Below are 26,122 nucleotides of genomic sequence, written 5' to 3'. Positions count from 1 at the left end.
ATGGGATGCGAAAAGATCGAAGCGGCGCGATAGCGCTCCTTTTATAATAGGTAACAACGAAATACAAAATGTTTGTAGCGTGTAACTAGACCCGCGCCAATAGAAAATAACATTAACACGCACCAATAGGGTGCGAGCATAATTAGCAAATTAGGTACCTGAAGCGTGTACCGATAGGGCACTCTCCACGGTCCGCGCACAGGAAAAGGGCGTATAAAAGGACGCCCGAAAAAGGACAAAATAGGTAGTCCGGGACAGCACACCAAAAGGAAACCCTGTACGCGAGTCAACTAGACATTTACCAGCGAGCTCTGTATCGACAAAATAAATCTTGTTCAACACATATTTCACGCTTACGATTGGTGTGTGGTTTGAGGAGCAACGAACCCACAATATAAAATTTATAGCAAGCATAGGTGGTAGGAGAGAAATGTAAACGGTTTCTCTAATTGTCCTAGTGAAATTGGAAGTGCGTGAAAACGACGCGTCCCGTATAAACCTAGCGTTAAATACCAATCGAACCGCTCAACAATATCCTCTTTGCTCGATTATGCATCGATATTACTCTAATTCGAAGACACCGGAGCGTTCTAAGAGCTCGATCGACGCGACGGAGTTAAAAGTGGAAAGAAACGGAGAGGAGATCGTGGTAATCGCGAAGGCCTCTTCACAAAGAGCGCCGCGATGCAGCGATTTTCCAGTCGGCCGGTTCCTCCTTTGTATTGACTTTCTCCGATCGGGACGCGACGGGATGAAACCGTAGGAGAGCGTTCGATTCCGCTCGACTCCGCGCCGGCCATTATTACAGGCTTTTGGGTCCAATAACTCTTCGACTCTCACTTGTTGCTGCGGCGGCGTCGCGATGCCTCTTCTCTTTTTTCCCGTTCTCTCCCTTTTGCTGCTCTGCTTTTCGCGATTTTTCATCGTCGAACGAGCTGCAAGAGAGACGCCTCGCTAGAGTGAGAATCGATTCGCGTGGAACCGGAAGCTCGGACGGGACCTAGCAACAAGGGTCCCTCTAATTTCGTCGTCTCTTGCCGCGCGGAAATGGAAGTTTACGAGTTCGTTCGTTTCGCCAAGTTGCACAACCATCGCGACTGTAATAACAACGTTGTAATCTTACGATCTTCTTCTTTTTCTTCTTGTACCTGCTGCTTCCTCTTCCGGTTTTGCCGAGGAGGAATGTGACGGTTTTCTTGGTAGCTGATGCACGTTACTGTTTAGTGTTTGCTTGGTTTATTTGTTCACAGTGTTCTTTGTTTTCAGAAGCAGTTTCGAGTTGATTTGTCAATACTTTGTTCTTAATTGTGTTTTTATGCTTGCGTTAAGTATGAAATATATTATATTGATTTTTGCAAAAAGGTAATGAAGAAACTTATTTTTACTCAATTTTAAATGCAAAAAAGTGTTTCGTTTATGTACCGACGTTGTTTTGTTTGATTTTAAATATTCATAAAAGTTGGCTCTACTGGAGCACAGTGAATTATTAAATTCAGAGTTCAGGGACTTTTGTTGGATACTGTATTTTAATTGAACCTCGATTAAGGATTGCAAGATACAAGTGAAGTATTTGTATGTAAATTGCAATTCGTTTAGAACATAGAAAACATAGAGTATTTGAATTAATAACCAGTGAGAATAGGGCGGTAGTATTCCCAGCATGCTCTGTAATTCACGTTTGACTTAACCTAACGTAGTTGTCACAAGTTTGACCAGAATGTCCGTGCAAATAAATTAATTGCATTCCAAGCACGTGACGCAGCTACATTCCATTAAACTCCAGATTTAATCTTCCCAAATCCCCTCCATTCAACTCGCCAAACACCAAGTCTTGAACCGTTCAATTCACTCATCTGCAAAAATTCCTGTGGTACAACGTCGAACCCGTATATTTTCTCCGACCGACAGACAGTCCCCGTCACTCCAACCGTCTCCTCTGAAGCAAAAACAGAAACAAAGCCTCGAATATTTCGCGGTGCACAATTTGGCAAAAATATCGCGATGTAAACGCGGCCACGTGATTTCCCCCTTGAAATATTTAACGAAGGGCGGTTCGCCGAGGAATTAATTTTTCAAAAGAGTCGGTTCAAGCGGTTGTTTCATCTCCGTGAAAATTCTATGGAAATTTCACGATCCCCCGGTTTTCTCGATATCGCGATATCGTCGGTGCAAATCGGATTTCGTCAAATTCCACTAGAATTTTTACGAGTGTACGGTGTTTTTCATTGCATGAACGATGAACGAAACAGAGGAGTGTTTCACCGAGTGAACAGTGAACGAAACAGAAGAGTGTTTCACCGAGTGAACAGTGAACGACACAGAGGAGTGTTTCACCGAGTGAACAGTGAACGACACAGAGGAGTGTTTCACCGCGTGAACAGTGAACGACACAGAGGAGTGTTTCACCGCATGAACGATGAACGAAACAGAGGAGTGTTTCACCGCATGAACGATGAACGAAACAGAGAAGTGTTCCACGGTGAACCATGAACAGAAGGGAAGAACCACACGGAAGGGAAAAGACACTGCTAAGCGGAGGTATACACAGTGGATGATGAAGCGAATCAAGTAACAGCGGTGGTAACTTACGTGCGATGCAGCCCTAAAGCAGTCGACTCCATGGAGGCGAGTTTCCTGGAAACGCGTTAGCAACGAAACGTCTGTGCTTCGAATTTTCAAGCACGCTGAATTACAACCCTGTCACGGAATCAATGGCAACTGAAATACGTAAGCTTACGACGACGCGTTTCCTGCAACTTTGCTCCTCCCTTGCGGGGATTTTATAGAAGGAACAGATCCCGAAATTTCCTATAAAAATGCTAATATTCCACGCTCGTGGATTGAAACTTATTTGCGCAATAGGATATTTCCGATTTCGTTCGATTCATAATTGAATCGATAAGGAGAAACCTTCTTGCGCTTCCAATGACTGAGAATGTTCAACGGAACAGTGTCGTTTCATTCTAAAAGGATAATCCCAAAGAAACACCATAATATTCCCCCAATATTATAAGTAAACTTTCTTCTTCTTCAACGACTGCAGAAAAATTTACTCCACCCTCAATATCAAACAACACTCCTACTACAATCTTCCAAGTGACCGAATAAAAGAAGGAACGAATGAAACAAGACAAAACCCTCTTACATCATAACTGTCAATTTATTAACTAAACAACAAAAGCTTATCGTCGCGATCGAACAAATATCGATGTCTCGTTACGTACACATATGCATAAAAAGAAATCCTCGTCGCGAGAAATATCATAATCGCGTACAAATGCCTCTGTCAACCAATTGATACGATGATCGACGTTCAAATAAAAACACCGTGTATACAAACACGTTTACTCCATAATACTTCTTCGCGAATCACAGTCATCGTATCAACGTTCACAACGATATCTCTAGTCGTATGCACCTTACTCCTAGTTCGCTACCTTGGATAGCTAAGTTAGAACCATCTCCACCATGCAGCAGGTACCGTTTCCAGCACCTCCGTAGTTGGCCAGTCGGGTGTGTCGGTTGTAGGCAGAGTTGTCCAGTCGGGTGTGTCGGTTGTAGGCAGAGTTGTCCAGTCGGGTGTGTCGGTTGTAGGCAGAGTTGTCCAGTCGGGTGTGTCGGTTGTAGGCAGAGTTGTCCAGTCGGGTGTGTCGGTTGTAGGCAGAGTTGTCCAGTCGGGTGTGTCGGTTGTAGGCAGAGTTGTCCAGTCGGGTGTGTTGGTTGTAGGCAGGGTTGTCCAGTCGGGTGTGTTGGTTATAGACTCAGTTGTCCAGCTTGTCGTGCCGGTAGGTGGTACGGTGGGTTTTGGCGTGCTTGTAGTTGTCGAAGACGGTCCTTCAGTGACTGTAGGATTTGACGTTGTAGTCGATGGGTGTCGTTGGGGTGCAGCAAAGACGACAACCCTCAACGCGATAGCCCAGCTTGGTCTTCCCCATGCACCTACAGCGATCGACGGTGTTCCAACGAATCCTTTCAGAGGCTTGACGACCACCACCTTCGGGTTCAGCGCTGTTACGCTGACGAACGAGATCACGTAACCGGGTGGAGCGTCTACGCTCACTGTGACGGTTTGCCCAACGCCGATAACTCTTGGCTGGAAAAACGTTCGTTGCGAAAATGGTGAAAGGTGGATAATTGGATCTGTTGGAAAGTCCGACGTTTAGCCTGCTTTTTAACAGTCTTTCGTTTTCTCCAATGGTCCGACAGAGTGGAAGTAGCGTACTACTGTCGCGACAGAAAATTTGTCTTTTTTCGAAATGAGATTTTGAACGCTGGAGCAGTGCACAGGTGGTAGTTCGCAGAGTTCCAAACTGAGGGGTTCAGGCCTCGAGTATGTACTCCAAGGAAGATTTCAAAGGGAATAGATAAATTAGCAGAAAAACGAAGCGTGGTAATTAAGAATAACGGAGATTGAAGACGAATGTGTACATATTGCAATACAAGTGATACAGTAGCTGAATCTTCACGAATCGATCGCTGGCTGTGTCAGAACCGTTCCAAAGAAAATTCTACAACCGTTCAACTATCACCACGTAGATTTCTCACCTTGAAGATGGGTTTGTCCTCGATAAGAATGTCACCGAGTACACGGCGACCGAGGAACAGGTTGTTACCCCATGCGCAAGCGACGAGGCAGAGGCAGGCGAGCACGAAAATGAGACCACGCATCTTGGCGAATATTCAATGCAACTAGTCTAATTGGCGTCACGAATCTGACGAGCACCCGGCCACAATTATCATTTATACCCTCGCCTTATCAATTAGTCACAGACAATTCCCCGGATATTGATCGACTGTATCGAACTTGTAGATAACTATCATCGAATCGAGATAACAATTTACGTAACGACATTTGCTTCGTGCCTTTTTTCTTTCTCTCTATTCTCTGAATTACACGAAGGTGACACTATCGACACCTTCGCTATCGCATAGGTATTATGCAAATCGTTGTTTTTTGAGCATTAGCTTCAAACGGTCGATCAACTGTTGTATTCTTCAGCGCTGGCTAAACGTAAGTTGGAAACGAAATTAGATACGTGGAGGCCTCGGATGATAATTTGAAAAATTCAGACTATGAAAGTCGCAAAACACTCGCTACTTTTTAAATCTAGGCTTAACTATACCTATCTCTTAGATTCTATCACAGGCGAACGATTATATTGTATTTTAATTTAGAAAAAGAGGATTAATTTTTTTCCCGTACGGTTTTTCTCTTGTTAAATTAACGGTGAAATTCTTTTTTTCTTTCATTTCTGATATTAGCAGTCTCGAGTTTATCTTTGTCCATCGTTTAACCGCCTCAGCCGAAATTTCTGCGCTTGGAGTTGTCTGAAGGGTTGAGAAATGATTCGCAAGGCAGCGATTAGTTCCAGATAATTTTTAAATTATCGTGGGAATCGTGACCTGTGACCCTTATCTCGAAAGATCAGACTGATGCTTCGTCTTTCTGGTATTGTTCATTGTGAACTTGTCGGGGGTCTGATAAATCTCGATTAAAAATCACCTCTGGATCGCGATTTCGAACGCTGCGGACCTCTTTCTCTCGTATCGTGGTTTAAGAATATCGAAGAACGCGATAATGCGGTCGGAAACTAACTTTCGACATCACGTACCGCGTTTCACTCGGTGGAATATTTCACGAGAACGAAGAAACTGATGATCATGTTGATCGTTGCTCGTTGTGATAATTGACTATCAAATTTTTGCAGATTCTGCAAAATTTATTCTTCGAAAAAAGTGATTCACCAATTATTTATACGTCATATTTTCTTCGATACACTTTAGGTAGACGTTATGGTAACTGTGTCACTCGTATTTCAGCGACACAATTCTCAAGTGTACACAAGACAGCTTTTCTCTACCCTCAGCTCTTTGTTTGCTTCGAAATTTTTATGTTATCTGATCGATATCGAACATCGATTAAATCAAAATTCAAATTTTCCCCGCGAATATGCCCGAGAACGGGAGAAACATTTCCATTGACACATATTATTATACGCAATTACTCCACAATTGTGTATTCCCTGTCCCCGAAATTAGTCGGCCAGTTGCAGCGTTGAATGGAGAAAAATGGAAAAAAATGAAATAAAAGGGAATATTTGATGGGTGAAAATCTGGTTCCGCGAACGCTTCGTTAGCGGAGTGACAACGAGATTTTTCGGTTTGTTGGCCGCGAATGGAACAGAGTGAACCGGTGATTGATAATTCCTAAACGATACCTAACCAGCGACGAATTCGCGGTTGTCGAACGGCGGATCGATCGAATCGTGAAATACGCCGTTTCGTTAATTTCGTTCCAACGACGTCGCTCTTTAAGGATTCAGCCCCTAATCCTCCGTTTAGAATTTGTATTCACGAGACCCGCCGCGGCAAACAGCCGGCGATCGGTCGCGTTTCGCTGATCTTTTTACCGGTTATCCAATTTAAGGCTAGCTCCCCTAACTAAGCAGGATAATTCACGCGAAACGTGCGGTGGAAATTCTCGGGGTGATGATTGTACCAAATTCGAATTATCATCTGTGAAACTTTTGCGATATTCGTTTGAGGGTATATAGGTCGCTGTAGATTTCACAGTACCTCCTAAAGTGGCGCAAAACGCGCTAAGAAAATGGTAATCTCATCTAATACTAGTTCAAGGCGTACACAGTGGCTTTGGTGTAATTGATAAAGCGTTATCTCCACGAGAACGATAGGTTGTTTCGCGATAAATGATCGTTTGCAATCTGTATAGGATTTACCTGAAACTCGAAAAATGCTGCTGGAGCAACTTTCGCGTTTCCGACCGCGACACGCTGCGTAAATATTCTACTAAATATATCTATTTTATTTTAACCAACACTTGAACTAATTTTTACATGTAAGTGAAAGGACGCGTGCGGATTGCAAGTCTGTGACAAAAAACCTCGTGCCTTTTTCGGGGTTCCCTTAAATACCCCCTTTTGCCCTGGGAAAAGTCCCAGGAAATGGGAGCGTGGGCCCATATTGCCAAAACACTTCTCTTGCCCGAATCTTCGCCTCGAGGTCCAAGAGCTGCCATTCCTATTTAAATCGGTATTTACGCAGGCCTTCCGTGGCGGTCGCCACAAATTCTAACAAATAAATAAATAAAAATTAAACAATCAAATTCTGAACCTGTTCCAAGTGCCTTATCGCGTGAAAAGGGTTCTCCTTCAGTTTGCAAACCGCTCGTCAACGAGAACAGAGCAAGACTAATGGTCCGCGCGGCGTCCACCGAGTGTGAAAAAATTCTTCAGCCAAAAATTCTCGCGTACGAGGAAAAAGAGGGAGAGGGTTGGTATAGGAAGCGTCGAAAAAGCGAGAAAAATAGCGAAAACCAGTTGTTCCGTTCGCGTAAATCTTCGTACGCGGGGACATTAAGATCGGTGACGTTTTTGGGCAGGGTGGAAAGTACTGTAAACGCGCGGGACCGATGTTGCAGCTCGTGCACGCATCGCGCGTTATTACGCGCGGCGTACACACGGGGCTCAAAGCGGTCGCTTGCATAAATCTCCGGAGGAATTAAAGTGCACCGCCCGCTCGCTCGCTCGCTGTGCAGGACGGAATTGTGCAACCCGTATGAAAGAAAAATAATTTGTGTAGACCGGGAGTCGGCTGGTACACGTTATTTTCCACCCGTTTCTTCTTTCTCTGCTAATCGTTTTTCCTGCTTGCCGTCCCGCTCCACCGTGACAAACATCTGGCCGACCTGTGCGTCGAACGGAGGATAACGATACTTTGGATCTCGCGAGGACAAAATCAAGCGAGAAGATTTGGTTTTTCTCTCCATATTTTCTATCGACATTCTCACATTTCTTCTCCTCCTCGGTTTGCTTAATCGAAGCTTCATCATTTCACGAGGAATGAGAAGTAGCTACGTTAGATCGAAGAAGTTCGAATTAAAAAAGAGAGTATTTAGTTATCGATATTAAAATTTTATTTAACTTCCAGTGAAACAAGGAAACTCAGGTAAAATGTTTAATTTTGTCGATTTTTCACTTCAACGAAAACTGTGCTTTTTCGCGAGGAATGAGAAATGGCTATAGATATGTTTAAATTGAAGAAGTACGAATTTAAAAAGGGAGTATTTAATTATCGATATTAAAATTTTATTTAATTTCCAATGAAACAAGGAAACTCAGGTAAAATGTTTAATTTTGTCGATTTTTCACTTCAACGAAAACTGTGCTTTCTCGCGAGGAATGAGAAATGGCTATAGATATGTTTAAATTGAAGAAGTACGAATTTAAAAAGGGAGTATTTAATTATCGATATTAAAATTTTATTTAACTTCCAGTGAAACAAGGAAACTCAGGTAAAATGTTTAATTTTGTCGATTTTTCACTTCAACGAAAACTGTGCTTTTTCGCGAGGAATGAGAAATGGCTATAGATATGTTTAAATTGAAGAAGTACGAATTTAAAAAGGGAGTATTTAATTATCGATATTAAAATTTTATTTAATTTCCAATGAAACAAGGAAACTCAGGTAAAATGTTTAATTTTGTCGATTTTTCACTTCAACGAAAACTGTGCTTTTTCGCGAGGAATGAGAAATGGCTATAGATATGTTTAAATTGAAGAAGTACGAATTTAAAAAGGGAGTATTTAATTATCGATATTAAAATTTTATTTAATTTCCAATGAAACAAGGAAACTCAGGTAAAATGTTTAATTTTGTCGATTTTTCACTTCAACGAAAACTGTGCTTTTTCGCGAGGAATGAGAAATGGCTATAGATATGTTTAAATTGAAGAAGTACGAATTTAAAAAGGGAGTATTTAATTATCGATATTAAAATTTTATTTAATTTCCAATGAAACAAGGAAACTCAGGTAAAATGTTTAATTTTGTCGATTTTTCACTTCAACGAAAACTGTGCTTTTTCGCGAGGAATGAGAAATGGCTATAGATATGTTTAAATTGAAGAAGTACGAATTTAAAAAGGGAGTATTTAATTATCGATATTAAAATTTTATTTAATTTCCAATGAAACAAGGAAACTCAGGTAAAATGTTTAATTTTGTCGATTTTTCACTTCAACGAAAACTGTGCTTTTTCGCGAGGAATGAGAAATGGCTATAGATATGTTTAAATTGAAGAAGTACGAATTTAAAAAGGGAGTATTTAATTATCGATATTAAAATTTTATTTAATTTCCAATGAAACAAGGAAACTCAGGTAAAATGTTTAATTTTGTCGATTTTTCACTTCAACGAAAACTGTGCTTTTTCGCGAGGAATGAGAAATGGCTATAGATATGTTTAAATTGAAGAAGTACGAATTTAAAAAGGGAGTATTTAATTATCGATATTAAAATTTTATTTAATTTCCAATGAAACAAGGAAACTCAGGTAAAATGTTTAATTTTGTCGATTTTTCACTTCAACGAAAACTGTGCTTTTTCGCGAGGAATGAGAAATGGCTATAGATATGTTTAAATTGAAGAAGTACGAATTTAAAAAGGGAGTATTTAATTATCGATATTAAAATTTTATTTAATTTCCAATGAAACAAGGAAACTCAGGTAAAATGTTTAATTTTGTCGATTTTTCACTTCAACGAAAACTGTGCTTTTTCGCGAGGAATGAGAAATGGCTATAGATATGTTTAAATTGAAGAAGTACGAATTTAAAAAGGGAGTATTTAATTATCGATATTAAAATTTTATTTAATTTCCAATGAAACAAGGAAACTCAGGTAAAATGTTTAATTTTGTCGATTTTTCACTTCAACGAAAACTGTGCTTTTTCGCGAGGAATGAGAAATGGCTATAGATATGTTTAAATTGAAGAAGTACGAATTTAAAAAGGGAGTATTTAATTATCGATATTAAAATTTTATTTAATTTCCAATGAAACAAGGAAACTCAGGTAAAATGTTTAATTTTGTCGATTTTTCACTTCAACGAAAACTGTGCTTTTTCGCGAGGAATGAGAAATGGCTATAGATATGTTTAAATTGAAGAAGTACGAATTTAAAAAGGGAGTATTTAATTATCGATATTAAAATTTTATTTAATTTCCAATGAAACAAGGAAACTCAGGTAAAATGTTTAATTTTGTCGATTTTTCACTTCAACGAAAACTGTGCTTTTTCGCGAGGAATGAGAAATGGCTATAGATATGTTTAAATTGAAGAAGTACGAATTTAAAAAGGGAGTATTTAATTATCGATATTAAAATTTTATTTAATTTCCAATGAAACAAGGAAACTCAGGTAAAATGTTTAATTTTGTCGATTTTTCACTTCAACGAAAACTGTGCTTTTTCGCGAGGAATGAGAAATGGCTATAGATATGTTTAAATTGAAGAAGTACGAATTTAAAAAGGGAGTATTTAATTATCGATATTAAAATTTTATTTAATTTCCAATGAAACAAGGAAACTCAGGTAAAATGTTTAATTTTGTCGATTTTTCACTTCAACGAAAACTGTGCTTTTTCGCGAGGAATGAGAAATGGCTATAGATATGTTTAAATTGAAGAAGTACGAATTTAAAAAGGGAGTATTTAATTATCGATATTAAAATTTTATTTAATTTCCAATGAAACAAGGAAACTCAGGTAAAATGTTTAATTTTGTCGATTTTTCACTTCAACGAAAACTGTGCTTTTTCGCGAGGAATGAGAAATGGCTATAGATATGTTTAAATTGAAGAAGTACGAATTTAAAAAGGGAGTATTTAATTATCGATATTAAAATTTTATTTAATTTCCAATGAAACAAGGAAACTCAGGTAAAATGTTTAATTTTGTCGATTTTTCACTTCAACGAAAACTGTGCTTTTTCGCGAGGAATGAGAAATGGCTATAGATATGTTTAAATTGAAGAAGTACGAATTTAAAAAGGGAGTATTTAATTATCGATATTAAAATTTTATTTAATTTCCAATGAAACAAGGAAACTCAGGTAAAATGTTTAATTTTGTCGATTTTTCACTTCAACGAAAACTGTGCTTTTTCGCGAGGAATGAGAAATGGCTATAGATATGTTTAAATTGAAGAAGTACGAATTTAAAAAGGGAGTATTTAATTATCGATATTAAAATTTTATTTAATTTCCAATGAAACAAGGAAACTCAGGTAAAATGTTTAATTTTGTCGATTTTTCACTTCAACGAAAACTGTGCTTTTTCGCGAGGAATGAGAAATGGCTATAGATATGTTTAAATTGAAGAAGTACGAATTTAAAAAGGGAGTATTTAATTATCGATATTAAAATTTTATTTAATTTCCAATGAAACAAGGAAACTCAGGTAAAATGTTTAATTTTGTCGATTTTTCACTTCAACGAAAACTGTGCTTTTTCGCGAGGAATGAGAAATGGCTATAGATATGTTTAAATTGAAGAAGTACGAATTTAAAAAGGGAGTATTTAATTATCGATATTAAAATTTTATTTAATTTCCAATGAAACAAGGAAACTCAGGTAAAATGTTTAATTTTGTCGATTTTTCACTTCAACGAAAACTGTGCTTTTTCGCGAGGAATGAGAAATGGCTATAGATATGTTTAAATTGAAGAAGTACGAATTTAAAAAGGGAGTATTTAATTATCGATATTAAAATTTTATTTAATTTCCAATGAAACAAGGAAACTCAGGTAAAATGTTTAATTTTGTCGATTTTTCACTTCAACGAAAACTGTGCTTTTTCGCGAGGAATGAGAAATGGCTATAGATATGTTTAAATTGAAGAAGTACGAATTTAAAAAGGGAGTATTTAATTATCGATATTAAAATTTTATTTAATTTCCAATGAAACAAGGAAACTCAGGTAAAATGTTTAATTTTGTCGATTTTTCACTTCAACGAAAACTGTGCTTTTTCGCGAGGAATGAGAAATGGCTATAGATATGTTTAAATTGAAGAAGTACGAATTTAAAAAGGGAGTATTTAATTATCGATATTAAAATTTTATTTAATTTCCAATGAAACAAGGAAACTCAGGTAAAATGTTTAATTTTGTCGATTTTTCACTTCAACGAAAACTGTGCTTTTTCGCGAGGAATGAGAAATGGCTATAGATATGTTTAAATTGAAGAAGTACGAATTTAAAAAGGGAGTATTTAATTATCGATATTAAAATTTTATTTAATTTCCAATGAAACAAGGAAACTCAGGTAAAATGTTTAATTTTGTCGATTTTTCACTTCAACGAAAACTGTGCTTTTTCGCGAGGAATGAGAAATGGCTATAGATATGTTTAAATTGAAGAAGTACGAATTTAAAAAGGGAGTATTTAATTATCGATATTAAAATTTTATTTAATTTCCAATGAAACAAGGAAACTCAGGTAAAATGTTTAATTTTGTCGATTTTTCACTTCAACGAAAACTGTGCTTTTTCGCGAGGAATGAGAAATGGCTATAGATATGTTTAAATTGAAGAAGTACGAATTTAAAAAGGGAGTATTTAATTATCGATATTAAAATTTTATTTAATTTCCAATGAAACAAGGAAACTCAGGTAAAATGTTTAATTTTGTCGATTTTTCACTTCAACGAAAACTGTGCTTTTTCGCGAGGAATGAGAAATGGCTATAGATATGTTTAAATTGAAGAAGTACGAATTTAAAAAGGGAGTATTTAATTATCGATATTAAAATTTTATTTAATTTCCAATGAAACAAGGAAACTCAGGTAAAATGTTTAATTTTGTCGATTTTTCACTTCAACGAAAACTGTGCTTTTTCGCGAGGAATGAGAAATGGCTATAGATATGTTTAAATTGAAGAAGTACGAATTTAAAAAGGGAGTATTTAATTATCGATATTAAAATTTTATTTAATTTCCAATGAAACAAGGAAACTCAGGTAAAATGTTTAATTTTGTCGATTTTTCACTTCAACGAAAACTGTGCTTTTTCGCGAGGAATGAGAAATGGCTATAGATATGTTTAAATTGAAGAAGTACGAATTTAAAAAGGGAGTATTTAATTATCGATATTAAAATTTTATTTAATTTCCAATGAAACAAGGAAACTCAGGTAAAATGTTTAATTTTGTCGATTTTTCACTTCAACGAAAACTGTGCTTTTTCGCGAGGAATGAGAAATGGCTATAGATATGTTTAAATTGAAGAAGTACGAATTTAAAAAGGGAGTATTTAATTATCGATATTAAAATTTTATTTAATTTCCAATGAAACAAGGAAACTCAGGTAAAATGTTTAATTTTGTCGATTTTTCACTTCAACGAAAACTGTGCTTTTTCGCGAGGAATGAGAAATGGCTATAGATATGTTTAAATTGAAGAAGTACGAATTTAAAAAGGGAGTATTTAATTATCGATATTAAAATTTTATTTAATTTCCAATGAAACAAGGAAACTCAGGTAAAATGTTTAATTTTGTCGATTTTTCACTTCAACGAAAACTGTGCTTTTTCGCGAGGAATGAGAAATGGCTATAGATATGTTTAAATTGAAGAAGTACGAATTTAAAAAGGGAGTATTTAATTATCGATATTAAAATTTTATTTAATTTCCAATGAAACAAGGAAACTCAGGTAAAATGTTTAATTTTGTCGATTTTTCACTTCAACGAAAACTGTGCTTTTTCGCGAGGAATGAGAAATGGCTATAGATATGTTTAAATTGAAGAAGTACGAATTTAAAAAGGGAGTATTTAATTATCGATATTAAAATTTTATTTAATTTCCAATGAAACAAGGAAACTCAGGTAAAATGTTTAATTTTGTCGATTTTTCACTTCAACGAAAACTGTGCTTTTTCGCGAGGAATGAGAAATGGCTATAGATATGTTTAAATTGAAGAAGTACGAATTTAAAAAGGGAGTATTTAATTATCGATATTAAAATTTTATTTAATTTCCAATGAAACAAGGAAACTCAGGTAAAATGTTTAATTTTGTCGATTTTTCACTTCAACGAAAACTGTGCTTTTTCGCGAGGAATGAGAAATGGCTATAGATATGTTTAAATTGAAGAAGTACGAATTTAAAAAGGGAGTATTTAATTATCGATATTAAAATTTTATTTAATTTCCAATGAAACAAGGAAACTCAGGTAAAATGTTTAATTTTGTCGATTTTTCACTTCAACGAAAACTGTGCTTTTTCGCGAGGAATGAGAAATGGCTATAGATATGTTTAAATTGAAGAAGTACGAATTTAAAAAGGGAGTATTTAATTATCGATATTAAAATTTTATTTAATTTCCAATGAAACAAGGAAACTCAGGTAAAATGTTTAATTTTGTCGATTTTTCACTTCAACGAAAACTGTGCTTTTTCGCGAGGAATGAGAAATGGCTATAGATATGTTTAAATTGAAGAAGTACGAATTTAAAAAGGGAGTATTTAATTATCGATATTAAAATTTTATTTAATTTCCAATGAAACAAGGAAACTCAGGTAAAATGTTTAATTTTGTCGATTTTTCACTTCAACGAAAACTGTGCTTTTTCGCGAGGAATGAGAAATGGCTATAGATATGTTTAAATTGAAGAAGTACGAATTTAAAAAGGGAGTATTTAATTATCGATATTAAAATTTTATTTAATTTCCAATGAAACAAGGAAACTCAGGTAAAATGTTTAATTTTGTCGATTTTTCACTTCAACGAAAACTGTGCTTTTTCGCGAGGAATGAGAAATGGCTATAGATATGTTTAAATTGAAGAAGTACGAATTTAAAAAGGGAGTATTTAATTATCGATATTAAAATTTTATTTAATTTCCAATGAAACAAGGAAACTCAGGTAAAATGTTTAATTTTGTCGATTTTTCACTTCAACGAAAACTGTGCTTTTTCGCGAGGAATGAGAAATGGCTATAGATATGTTTAAATTGAAGAAGTACGAATTTAAAAAGGGAGTATTTAATTATCGATATTAAAATTTTATTTAATTTCCAATGAAACAAGGAAACTCAGGTAAAATGTTTAATTTTGTCGATTTTTCACTTCAACGAAAACTGTGCTTTTTCGCGAGGAATGAGAAATGGCTATAGATATGTTTAAATTGAAGAAGTACGAATTTAAAAAGGGAGTATTTAATTATCGATATTAAAATTTTATTTAATTTCCAATGAAACAAGGAAACTCAGGTAAAATGTTTAATTTTGTCGATTTTTCACTTCAACGAAAACTGTGCTTTTTCGCGAGGAATGAGAAATGGCTATAGATATGTTTAAATTGAAGAAGTACGAATTTAAAAAGGGAGTATTTAATTATCGATATTAAAATTTTATTTAATTTCCAATGAAACAAGGAAACTCAGGTAAAATGTTTAATTTTGTCGATTTTTCACTTCAACGAAAACTGTGCTTTTTCGCGAGGAATGAGAAATGGCTATAGATATGTTTAAATTGAAGAAGTACGAATTTAAAAAGGGAGTATTTAATTATCGATATTAAAATTTTATTTAATTTCCAATGAAACAAGGAAACTCAGGTAAAATGTTTAATTTTGTCGATTTTTCACTTCAACGAAAACTGTGCTTTTTCGCGAGGAATGAGAAATGGCTATAGATATGTTTAAATTGAAGAAGTACGAATTTAAAAAGGGAGTATTTAATTATCGATATTAAAATTTTATTTAATTTCCAATGAAACAAGGAAACTCAGGTAAAATGTTTAATTTTGTCGATTTTTCACTTCAACGAAAACTGTGCTTTTTCGCGAGGAATGAGAAATGGCTATAGATATGTTTAAATTGAAGAAGTACGAATTTAAAAAGGGAGTATTTAATTATCGATATTAAAATTTTATTTAATTTCCAATGAAACAAGGAAACTCAGGTAAAATGTTTAATTTTGTCGATTTTTCACTTCAACGAAAACTGTGCTTTTTCGCGAGGAATGAGAAATGGCTATAGATATGTTTAAATTGAAGAAGTACGAATTTAAAAAGGGAGTATTTAATTATCGATATTAAAATTTTATTTAATTTCCAATGAAACAAGGAAACTCAGGTAAAATGTTTAATTTTGTCGATTTTTCACTTCAACGAAAACTGTGCTTTTTCGCGAGGAATGAGAAATGGCTATAGATATGTTTAAATTGAAGAAGTACGAATTTAAAAAGGGAGTATTTAATTATCGATATTAAAATTTTATTTAATTTCCAATGAAACAAGGAAACTCAGGTAAAATGTTTAATTTTGTCGATTTTTCACTTCAACGAAAACTGTGCTTTTTCGCGAGGAATGAGAAATGGCTATAGATATGTTTAAATTGAAGAAGTACGAATTTAAAAAGGGAGTATTTAATTATCGATATTAAAATTTTATTTAATTTCCAATGAAACAAGGAAACTCAGGTAAAATGTTTAATTTTGTCGATTTTTCACTTCAACGAAAACTGTGCTTTTTCGCGAGGAATGAGAAATGGCTATAGATATGTTTAAATTGAAGAAGTACGAATTTAAAAAGGGAGTATTTAATTATCGATATTAAAATTTTATTTAATTTCCAATGAAACAAGGAAACTCAGGTAAAATGTTTAATTTTGTCGATTTTTCACTTCAACGAAAACTGTGCTTTTTCGCGAGGAATGAGAAATGGCTATAGATATGTTTAAATTGAAGAAGTACGAATTTAAAAAGGGAGTATTTAATTATCGATATTAAAATTTTATTTAATTTCCAATGAAACAAGGAAACTCAGGTAAAATGTTTAATTTTGTCGATTTTTCACTTCAACGAAAACTGTGCTTTTTCGCGAGGAATGAGAAATGGCTATAGATATGTTTAAATTGAAGAAGTACGAATTTAAAAAGGGAGTATTTAATTATCGATATTAAAATTTTATTTAATTTCCAATGAAACAAGGAAACTCAGGTAAAATGTTTAATTTTGTCGATTTTTCACTTCAACGAAAACTGTGCTTTTTCGCGAGGAATGAGAAATGGCTATAGATATGTTTAAATTGAAGAAGTACGAATTTAAAAAGGGAGTATTTAATTATCGATATTAAAATTTTATTTAATTTCCAATGAAACAAGGAAACTCAGGTAAAATGTTTAATTTTGTCGATTTTTCACTTCAACGAAAACTGTGCTTTTTCGCGAGGAATGAGAAATGGCTATAGATATGTTTAAATTGAAGAAGTACGAATTTAAAAAGGGAGTATTTAATTATCGATATTAAAATTTTATTTAATTTCCAATGAAACAAGGAAACTCAGGTAAAATGTTTAATTTTGTCGATTTTTCACTTCAACGAAAACTGTGCTTTTTCGCGAGGAATGAGAAATGGCTATAGATATGTTTAAATTGAAGAAGTACGAATTTAAAAAGGGAGTATTTAATTATCGATATTAAAATTTTATTTAATTTCCAATGAAACAAGGAAACTCAGGTAAAATGTTTAATTTTGTCGATTTTTCACTTCAACGAAAACTGTGCTTTTTCGCGAGGAATGAGAAATGGCTATAGATATGTTTAAATTGAAGAAGTACGAATTTAAAAAGGGAGTATTTAATTATCGATATTAAAATTTTATTTAATTTCCAATGAAACAAGGAAACTCAGGTAAAATGTTTAATTTTGTCGATTTTTCACTTCAACGAAAACTGTGCTTTTTCGCGAGGAATGAGAAATGGCTATAGATATGTTTAAATTGAAGAAGTACGAATTTAAAAAGGGAGTATTTAATTATCGATATTAAAATTTTATTTAATTTCCAATGAAACAAGGAAACTCAGGTAAAATGTTTAATTTTGTCGATTTTTCACTTCAACGAAAACTGTGCTTTTTCGCGAGGAATGAGAAATGGCTATAGATATGTTTAAATTGAAGAAGTACGAATTTAAAAAGGGAGTATTTAATTATCGATATTAAAATTTTATTTAATTTCCAATGAAACAAGGAAACTCAGGTAAAATGTTTAATTTTGTCGATTTTTCACTTCAACGAAAACTGTGCTTTTTCGCGAGGAATGAGAAATGGCTATAGATATGTTTAAATTGAAGAAGTACGAATTTAAAAAGGGAGTATTTAATTATCGATATTAAAATTTTATTTAATTTCCAATGAAACAAGGAAACTCAGGTAAAATGTTTAATTTTGTCGATTTTTCACTTCAACGAAAACTGTGCTTTTTCGCGAGGAATGAGAAATGGCTATAGATATGTTTAAATTGAAGAAGTACGAATTTAAAAAGGGAGTATTTAATTATCGATATTAAAATTTTATTTAATTTCCAATGAAACAAGGAAACTCAGGTAAAATGTTTAATTTTGTCGATTTTTCACTTCAACGAAAACTGTGCTTTTTCGCGAGGAATGAGAAATGGCTATAGATATGTTTAAATTGAAGAAGTACGAATTTAAAAAGGGAGTATTTAATTATCGATATTAAAATTTTATTTAATTTCCAATGAAACAAGGAAACTCAGGTAAAATGTTTAATTTTGTCGATTTTTCACTTCAACGAAAACTGTGCTTTTTCGCGAGGAATGAGAAATGGCTATAGATATGTTTAAATTGAAGAAGTACGAATTTAAAAAGGGAGTATTTAATTATCGATATTAAAATTTTATTTAATTTCCAATGAAACAAGGAAACTCAGGTAAAATGTTTAATTTTGTCGATTTTTCACTTCAACGAAAACTGTGCTTTTTCGCGAGGAATGAGAAATGGCTATAGATATGTTTAAATTGAAGAAGTACGAATTTAAAAAGGGAGTATTTAATTATCGATATTAAAATTTTATTTAATTTCCAATGAAACAAGGAAACTCAGGTAAAATGTTTAATTTTGTCGATTTTTCACTTCAACGAAAACTGTGCTTTTTCGCGAGGAATGAGAAATGGCTATAGATATGTTTAAATTGAAGAAGTACGAATTTAAAAAGGGAGTATTTAATTATCGATATTAAAATTTTATTTAATTTCCAATGAAACAAGGAAACTCAGGTAAAATGTTTAATTTTGTCGATTTTTCACTTCAACGAAAACTGTGCTTTTTCGCGAGGAATGAGAAATGGCTATAGATATGTTTAAATTGAAGAAGTACGAATTTAAAAAGGGAGTATTTAATTATCGATATTAAAATTTTATTTAATTTCCAATGAAACAAGGAAACTCAGGTAAAATGTTTAATTTTGTCGATTTTTCACTTCAACGAAAACTGTGCTTTTTCGCGAGGAATGAGAAATGGCTATAGATATGTTTAAATTGAAGAAGTACGAATTTAAAAAGGGAGTATTTAATTATCGATATTAAAATTTTATTTAATTTCCAATGAAACAAGGAAACTCAGGTAAAATGTTTAATTTTGTCGATTTTTCACTTCAACGAAAACTGTGCTTTTTCGCGAGGAATGAGAAATGGCTATAGATATGTTTAAATTGAAGAAGTACGAATTTAAAAAGGGAGTATTTAATTATCGATATTAAAATTTTATTTAATTTCCAATGAAACAAGGAAACTCAGGTAAAATGTTTAATTTTGTCGATTTTTCACTTCAACGAAAACTGTGCTTTTTCGCGAGGAATGAGAAATGGCTATAGATATGTTTAAATTGAAGAAGTACGAATTTAAAAAGGGAGTATTTAATTATCGATATTAAAATTTTATTTAATTTCCAATGAAACAAGGAAACTCAGGTAAAATGTTTAATTTTGTCGATTTTTCACTTCAACGAAAACTGTGCTTTTTCGCGAGGAATGAGAAATGGCTATAGATATGTTTAAATTGAAGAAGTACGAATTTAAAAAGGGAGTATTTAATTATCGATATTAAAATTTTATTTAATTTCCAATGAAACAAGGAAACTCAGGTAAAATGTTTAATTTTGTCGATTTTTCACTTCAACGAAAACTGTGCTTTTTCGCGAGGAATGAGAAATGGCTATAGATATGTTTAAATTGAAGAAGTACGAATTTAAAAAGGGAGTATTTAATTATCGATATTAAAATTTTATTTAATTTCCAATGAAACAAGGAAACTCAGGTAAAATGTTTAATTTTGTCGATTTTTCACTTCAACGAAAACTGTGCTTTTTCGCGAGGAATGAGAAATGGCTATAGATATGTTTAAATTGAAGAAGTACGAATTTAAAAAGGGAGTATTTAATTATCGATATTAAAATTTTATTTAATTTCCAATGAAACAAGGAAACTCAGGTAAAATGTTTAATTTTGTCGATTTTTCACTTCAACGAAAACTGTGCTTTTTCGCGAGGAATGAGAAATGGCTATAGATATGTTTAAATTGAAGAAGTACGAATTTAAAAAGGGAGTATTTAATTATCGATATTAAAATTTTATTTAATTTCCAATGAAACAAGGAAACTCAGGTAAAATGTTTAATTTTGTCGATTTTTCACTTCAACGAAAACTGTGCTTTTTCGCGAGGAATGAGAAATGGCTATAGATATGTTTAAATTGAAGAAGTACGAATTTAAAAAGGGAGTATTTAATTATCGATATTAAAATTTTATTTAATTTCCAATGAAACAAGGAAACTCAGGTAAAATGTTTAATTTTGTCGATTTTTCACTTCAACGAAAACTGTGCTTTTTCGCGAGGAATGAGAAATGGCTATAGATATGTTTAAATTGAAGAAGTACGACGAGGCTCTGGGGCAGTCACAGTTCAGAGTTACCCTGAACTTTAAAGTACAGCAGTATCTGTATAGTCGCTGTTTGACACGAGCAAGATCGGGCTCAATTCCCTTGTAGCGTGTAACTAGACCCGCGCCAATAGAAAATAACATTAACACGCACCAATAGGGTGCGAGCATAATTAGCAAATTAGGTACCTGAAGCGTGTACCGATAGGGCACTCTCCACGGTCCGCGCACAGGAAAAGGGCGTATAAAAGGACGCCCGAAAAAGGACAAAATAGGTAGTCCGGGACAGCACACCAAAAGGAAACCCTGTACGCGAGTCAACTAGACATTTACCAGCGAGCTCTGTATCGACAAAATAAATCTTGTTCAACACATATTTCACGCTTACGATTGGTGTGTGGTTTGAGGAGCAACGAACCCACAATATAAAATTTATAGCAAGCATAGGTGGTAGGAGAGAAATGTAAACGGTTTCTCTAATTGTCCTAGTGAAATTGGAAGTGCGTGAAAACGACGCGTCCCGTATAAACCTAGCGTTAAATACCAATCGAACCGCTCAACAATATCCTCTTTGCTCGATTATGCATCGATATTACTCTAATTCGAAGACACCGGAGCGTTCTAAGAGCTCGATCGACGCGACGGAGTTAAAAGTGGAAAGAAACGGAGAGGAGATCGTGGTAATCGCGAAGGCCTCTTCACAAAGAGCGCCGCGATGCAGCGATTTTCCAGTCGGCCGGTTCCTCCTTTGTATTGACTTTCTCCGATCGGGACGCGACGGGATGAAACCGTAGGAGAGCGTTCGATTCCGCTCGACTCCGCGCCGGCCATTATTACAGGCTTTTGGGTCCAATAACTCTTCGACTCTCACTTGTTGCTGCGGCGGCGTCGCGATGCCTCTTCTCTTTTTTCCCGTTCTCTCCCTTTTGCTGCTCTGCTTTTCGCGATTTTTCATCGTCGAACGAGCTGCAAGAGAGACGCCTCGCTAGAGTGAGAATCGATTCGCGTGGAACCGGAAGCTCGGACGGGACCTAGCAACAAGGGTCCCTCTAATTTCGTCGTCTCTTGCCGCGCGGAAATGGAAGTTTACGAGTTCGTTCGTTTCGCCAAGTTGCACAACCATCGCGACTGTAATAACAACGTTGTAATCTTACGATCTTCTTCTTTTTCTTCTTGTACCTGCTGCTTCCTCTTCCGGTTTTGCCGAGGAGGAATGTGACGGTTTTCTTGGTAGCTGATGCACGTTACTGTTTAGTGTTTGCTTGGTTTATTTGTTCATAGTGTTCTTTGTTTTCAGAAGCAGTTTCGAGTTGATTTGTCAATACTTTGTTCTTAATTGTGTTTTTATGCTTGCGTTAAGTATGAAATATATTATATTGATTTTTGCAAAAAGGTAGTGAAGAAACTTATTTTTACTCAATTTTAAATGCAAAAAAGTGTTTCGTTTATGTACCGACGTTGTTTTGTTTGATTTTAAATATTCATAAAAGTTGGCTCTACTGGAGCACAGTGAATTATTAAATTCAGAGTTCAGGGACTTTTGTTGGATACTGTATTTTAATTGAACCTCGATTAAGGATTGCAAGATACAAGTGAAGTATTTGTATGTAAATTGCAATTCGTTTAGAACATAGAAAACATAGAGTATTTGAATTAATAACCAGTGAGAATAGGGCGGTAGTATTCCCAGCATGCTCTGTAATTCACGTTTGACTTAACCTAACGTAGTTGTCACAAGTTTGACCAGAATGTCCGTGCAAATAAATTAATTGCATTCCAAGCACGTGACGCAGCTACATTCCATTAAACTCCAGATTTAATCTTCCCAAATCCCCTCCATTCAACTCGCCAAACACCAAGTCTTGAACCGTTCAATTCACTCATCTGCAAAAATTCCTGTGGTACAACGTCGAACCCGTATATTTTCTCCGACCGACAGACAGTCCCCGTCACTCCAACCGTCTCCTCTGAAGCAAAAACAGAAACAAAGCCTCGAATATTTCGCGGTGCACAATTTGGCAAAAATATCGCGATGTAAACGCGGCCACGTGATTTCCCCCTTGAAATATTTAACGAAGGGCGGTTCGCCGAGGAATTAATTTTTCAAAAGAGTCGGTTCAAGCGGTTGTTTCATCTCCGTGAAAATTCTATGGAAATTTCACGATCCCCCGGTTTTCTCGATATCGCGATATCGTCGGTGCAAATCGGATTTCGTCAAATTCCACTAGAATTTTTACGAGTGTACGGTGTTTTTCATTGCATGAACGATGAACGAAACAGAGGAGTGTTTCACCGAGTGAACAGTGAACGACACAGAGGAGTGTTTCACCGCGTGAACGATGAACGAAACAGAGAAGTGTTCCACGGTGAACCATGAACAGAAGGGAAGAACCACACGGAAGGGAAAAGACACTGCTAAGCGGAGGTATACACAGTGGATGATGAAGCGAATCAAGTAACAGCGGTGGTAACTTACGTGCGATGCAGCCCTAAAGCAGTCGACTCCATGGAGGCGAGTTTCCTGGAAACGCGTTAGCAACGAAACGTCTGTGCTTCGAATTTTCAAGCACGCTGAATTACAACCCTGTCACGGAATCAATGGCAACTGAAATACGTAAGCTGACGACGACGCGTTTCCTGCAACTTTGCTCCTCCCTTGCGGGGATTTTATAGAAGGAACAGATCCCGAAATTTCCTATAAAAATGCTAATATTCCACGCTCGTGGATTGAAACTTATTTGCGCAATAGGATATTTCCGATTTCGTTCGATTCATAATTGAATCGATAAGGAGAAACCTTCTTGCGCTTCCAATGACTGAGAATGTTCAACGGAACAGTGTCGTTTCATTCTAAAAGGATAATCCCAAAGAAACACCATAATATTCCCCCAATATTATAAGTAAACTTTCTTCTTCTTCAACGACTGCAGAAAAATTTACTCCACCCTCAATATCAAACAACACTCCTACTACAATCTTCCAAGTGACCGAATAAAAGAAGGAACGAATGAAACAAGACAAAACCCTCTTACATCATAACTGTCAATTTATTAACTAAACAACAAAAGCTTATCGTCGCGATCGAACAAATATCGATGTCTCGTTACGTACACATATGCATAAAAAGAAATCCTCGTCGCGAGAAATATCATAATCGCGTACAAATGCCTCTGTCAACCAATTGATACGATGATCGACGTTCAAATAAAAACACCGTGTATACAAACACGTTTACTCCATAATACTTCTTCGCGAATCACAGTCATCGTATCAACGTTCACAACGATATCTCTAGTCGTATGCACCTTACTCCTAGTTCGCTACCTTGGATAGCTAAGTTAGAACCATCTCCACCATGCAGCAGGTACCGTTTCCAGCACCTCCGTAGTTGTCCAGTCGGGTGTGTCGGTTGTAGGCAGAGTTGTCCAGTCGGGTGTGTCGGTTGTAGGCAGAGTTGTCCAGTCGGGTGTGTCGGTTGTAGGCAGAGTTGTCCAGTCGGGTGTGTCGGTTGTAGGCAGAGTTGTCCAGTCGGGTGTGTCGGTTGTAGGCAGAGTTGTCCAGTCGGGTGTGTCGGTTGTAGGCAGAGTTGTCCAGTCGGGTGTGTTGGTTGTAGGCAGGGTTGTCCAGTCGGGTGTGTTGGTTATAGACTCAGTTGTCCAGCTTGTCGTGCCGGTAGGTGGTACGGTGGGTTTTGGCGTGCTTGTAGTTGTCGAAGACGGTCCTTCAGTGACTGTAGGATTTGACGTTGTAGTCGATGGGTGTCGTTGGGGTGCAGCAAAGACGACAACCCTCAACGCGATAGCCCAGCTTGGTCTTCCCCATGCACCTACAGCGATCGACGGTGTTCCAACGAATCCTTTCAGAGGCTTGACGACCACCACCTTCGGGTTCAGCGCTGTTACGCTGACGAACGAGATCACGTAACCGGGTGGAGCGTCTACGCTCACTGTGACGGTTTGCCCAACGCCGATAACTCTTGGCTGGAAAAACGTTCGTTGCGAAAATGGTGAAAGGTGGATAATTGGATCTGTTGGAAAGTCCGACGTTTAGCCTGCTTTTTAACAGTCTTTCGTTTTCTCCAATGGTCCGACAGAGTGGAAGTAGCGTACTACTGTCGCGACAGAAAATTTGTCTTTTTTCGAAATGAGATTTTGAACGCTGGAGCAGTGCACAGGTGGTAGTTCGCAGAGTTCCAAACTGAGGGGTTCAGGCCTCGAGTATGTACTCCAAGGAAGATTTCAAAGGGAATAGATAAATTAGCAGAAAAACGAAGCGTGGTAATTAAGAATAACGGAGATTGAAGACGAATGTGTACATATTGCAATACAAGTGATACAGTAGCTGAATCTTCACGAATCGATCGCTGGCTGTGTCAGAATCGTTCCAAAGAAAATTCTACAACCGTTCAACTATCACCACGTAGATTTCTCACCTTGAAGATGGGTTTGTCCTCGATAAGAATGTCACCGAGTACACGGCGACCGAGGAACAGGTTGTTACCCCATGCGCAAGCGACGAGGCAGAGGCAGGCGAGCACGAAAATGAGACCACGCATCTTGGCGAATATTCAATGCAACTAGTCTAATTGGCGTCACGAATCTGACGAGCACCCGGCCACAATTATCATTTATACCCTCGCCTTATCAATTAGTCACAGACAATTCCCCGGATATTGATCGACTGTATCGAACTTGTAGATAACTATCATCGAATCGAGATAACAATTTACGTAACGACATTTGCTTCGTGCCTTTTTTCTTTCTCTCTATTCTCTGAATTACACGAAGGTGACACTATCGACACCTTCGCTATCGCATAGGTATTATGCAAATCGTTGTTTTTTGAGCATTAGCTTCAAACGGTCGATCAACTGTTGTATTCTTCAGCGCTGGCTAAACGTAAGTTGGAAACGAAATTAGATACGTGGAGGCCTCGGATGATAATTTGAAAAATTCAGACTATGAAAGTCGCAAAACACTCGCTACTTTTTAAATCTAGGCTTAACTATACCTATCTCTTAGATTCTATCACAGGCGAACGATTATATTGTATTTTAATTTAGAAAAAGAGGATTAATTTTTTTCCCGTACGGTTTTTCTCTTGTTAAATTAACGGTGAAATTCTTTTTTTCTTTCATTTCTGATATTAGCAGTCTCGAGTTTATCTTTGTCCATCGTTTAACCGCCTCAGCCGAAATTTCTGCGCTTGGAGTTGTCTGAAGGGTTGAGAAATGATTCGCAAGGCAGCGATTAGTTCCAGATAATTTTGAAATTATCGTGGGAATCGTGACCTGTGACCCTTATCTCGAAAGATCAGACTGATGCTTCGTCTTTCTGGTATTGTTCATTGTGAACTTGTCGGGGGTCTGATAAATCTCGATTAAAAATCACCTCTGGATCGCGATTTCGAACGCTGCGGACCTCTTTCTCTCGTATCGTGGTTTAAGAATATCGAAGAACGCGATAATGCGGTCGGAAACTAACTTTCGACATCACGTACCGCGTTTCACTCGGTGGAATATTTCACGAGAACGAAGAAACTGATGATCATGTTGATCGTTGCTCGTTGTGATAATTGACTATCAAATTTTTGCAGATTC

At 35.9% G+C, this 26,122-nt stretch overlaps 1 protein-coding gene across 2 annotated transcripts; it reads right to left on the bottom strand.

Annotated features, from left to right (window-relative positions):
* Positions 1-3,218: 3,218 nt before the first annotated feature.
* LOC108574390 (hepatitis A virus cellular receptor 1-like) lies at positions 3,219-25,108 on the bottom strand. Of its 2 annotated transcripts, XM_017936974.1 has the most exons (3): positions 24,956-25,108; positions 23,924-24,503; positions 3,219-3,612 (listed from the first exon to the last, which is right to left on the bottom strand). In XM_017936974.1, exons 1-3 carry the CDS (start codon positions 25,076-25,078, stop codon positions 3,452-3,454), a joined length of 864 nt encoding a protein of 287 aa, XP_017792463.1. In that variant the 5' UTR covers positions 25,079-25,108; the 3' UTR covers positions 3,219-3,451. The 2 variants fall into 2 exon arrangements, with proteins under 2 accessions (XP_017792463.1, XP_017792471.1); XM_017936982.1 differs by lacking the exons at positions 23,924-24,503; positions 24,956-25,108 and adding an exon at positions 4,546-4,698 and having other exon boundaries at positions 3,219-4,093.
* Between the last annotated feature and the right edge of the window lie 1,014 nt (positions 25,109-26,122).

Source organism: Habropoda laboriosa, unplaced genomic scaffold (assembly GCF_001263275.1).
Source record: "Habropoda laboriosa isolate 0110345459 unplaced genomic scaffold, ASM126327v1 scaffold46, whole genome shotgun sequence".
NCBI classification, from domain to species: Eukaryota; Metazoa; Arthropoda; class Insecta; order Hymenoptera; family Apidae; genus Habropoda; species Habropoda laboriosa.
Note: the sequence above shows the minus strand (reverse complement) of the source record. Positions and strands in the feature narration are given on the sequence as shown.

Coding starts and splice junctions, on each gene's coding strand:
- LOC108574390 (XM_017936974.1), bottom strand. CDS start 25,078: ATGCGTGGTCTCATTTTCGTGCTCGCCTGCCTCTGCCTCGTCGCTTGC. Junction 24,504..24,955: donor AGGACAAACCCATCTTCAAG/GTGAGAAATCTA, acceptor ACGTTTTTCCAG/CCAAGAGTTATCGGCGTTGG. Junction 3,613..23,923: donor TCTGCCTACAACCGACACAC/CCGACTGGACAA, acceptor CAACCGACACAC/CCGACTGGACAACTCTGCCT.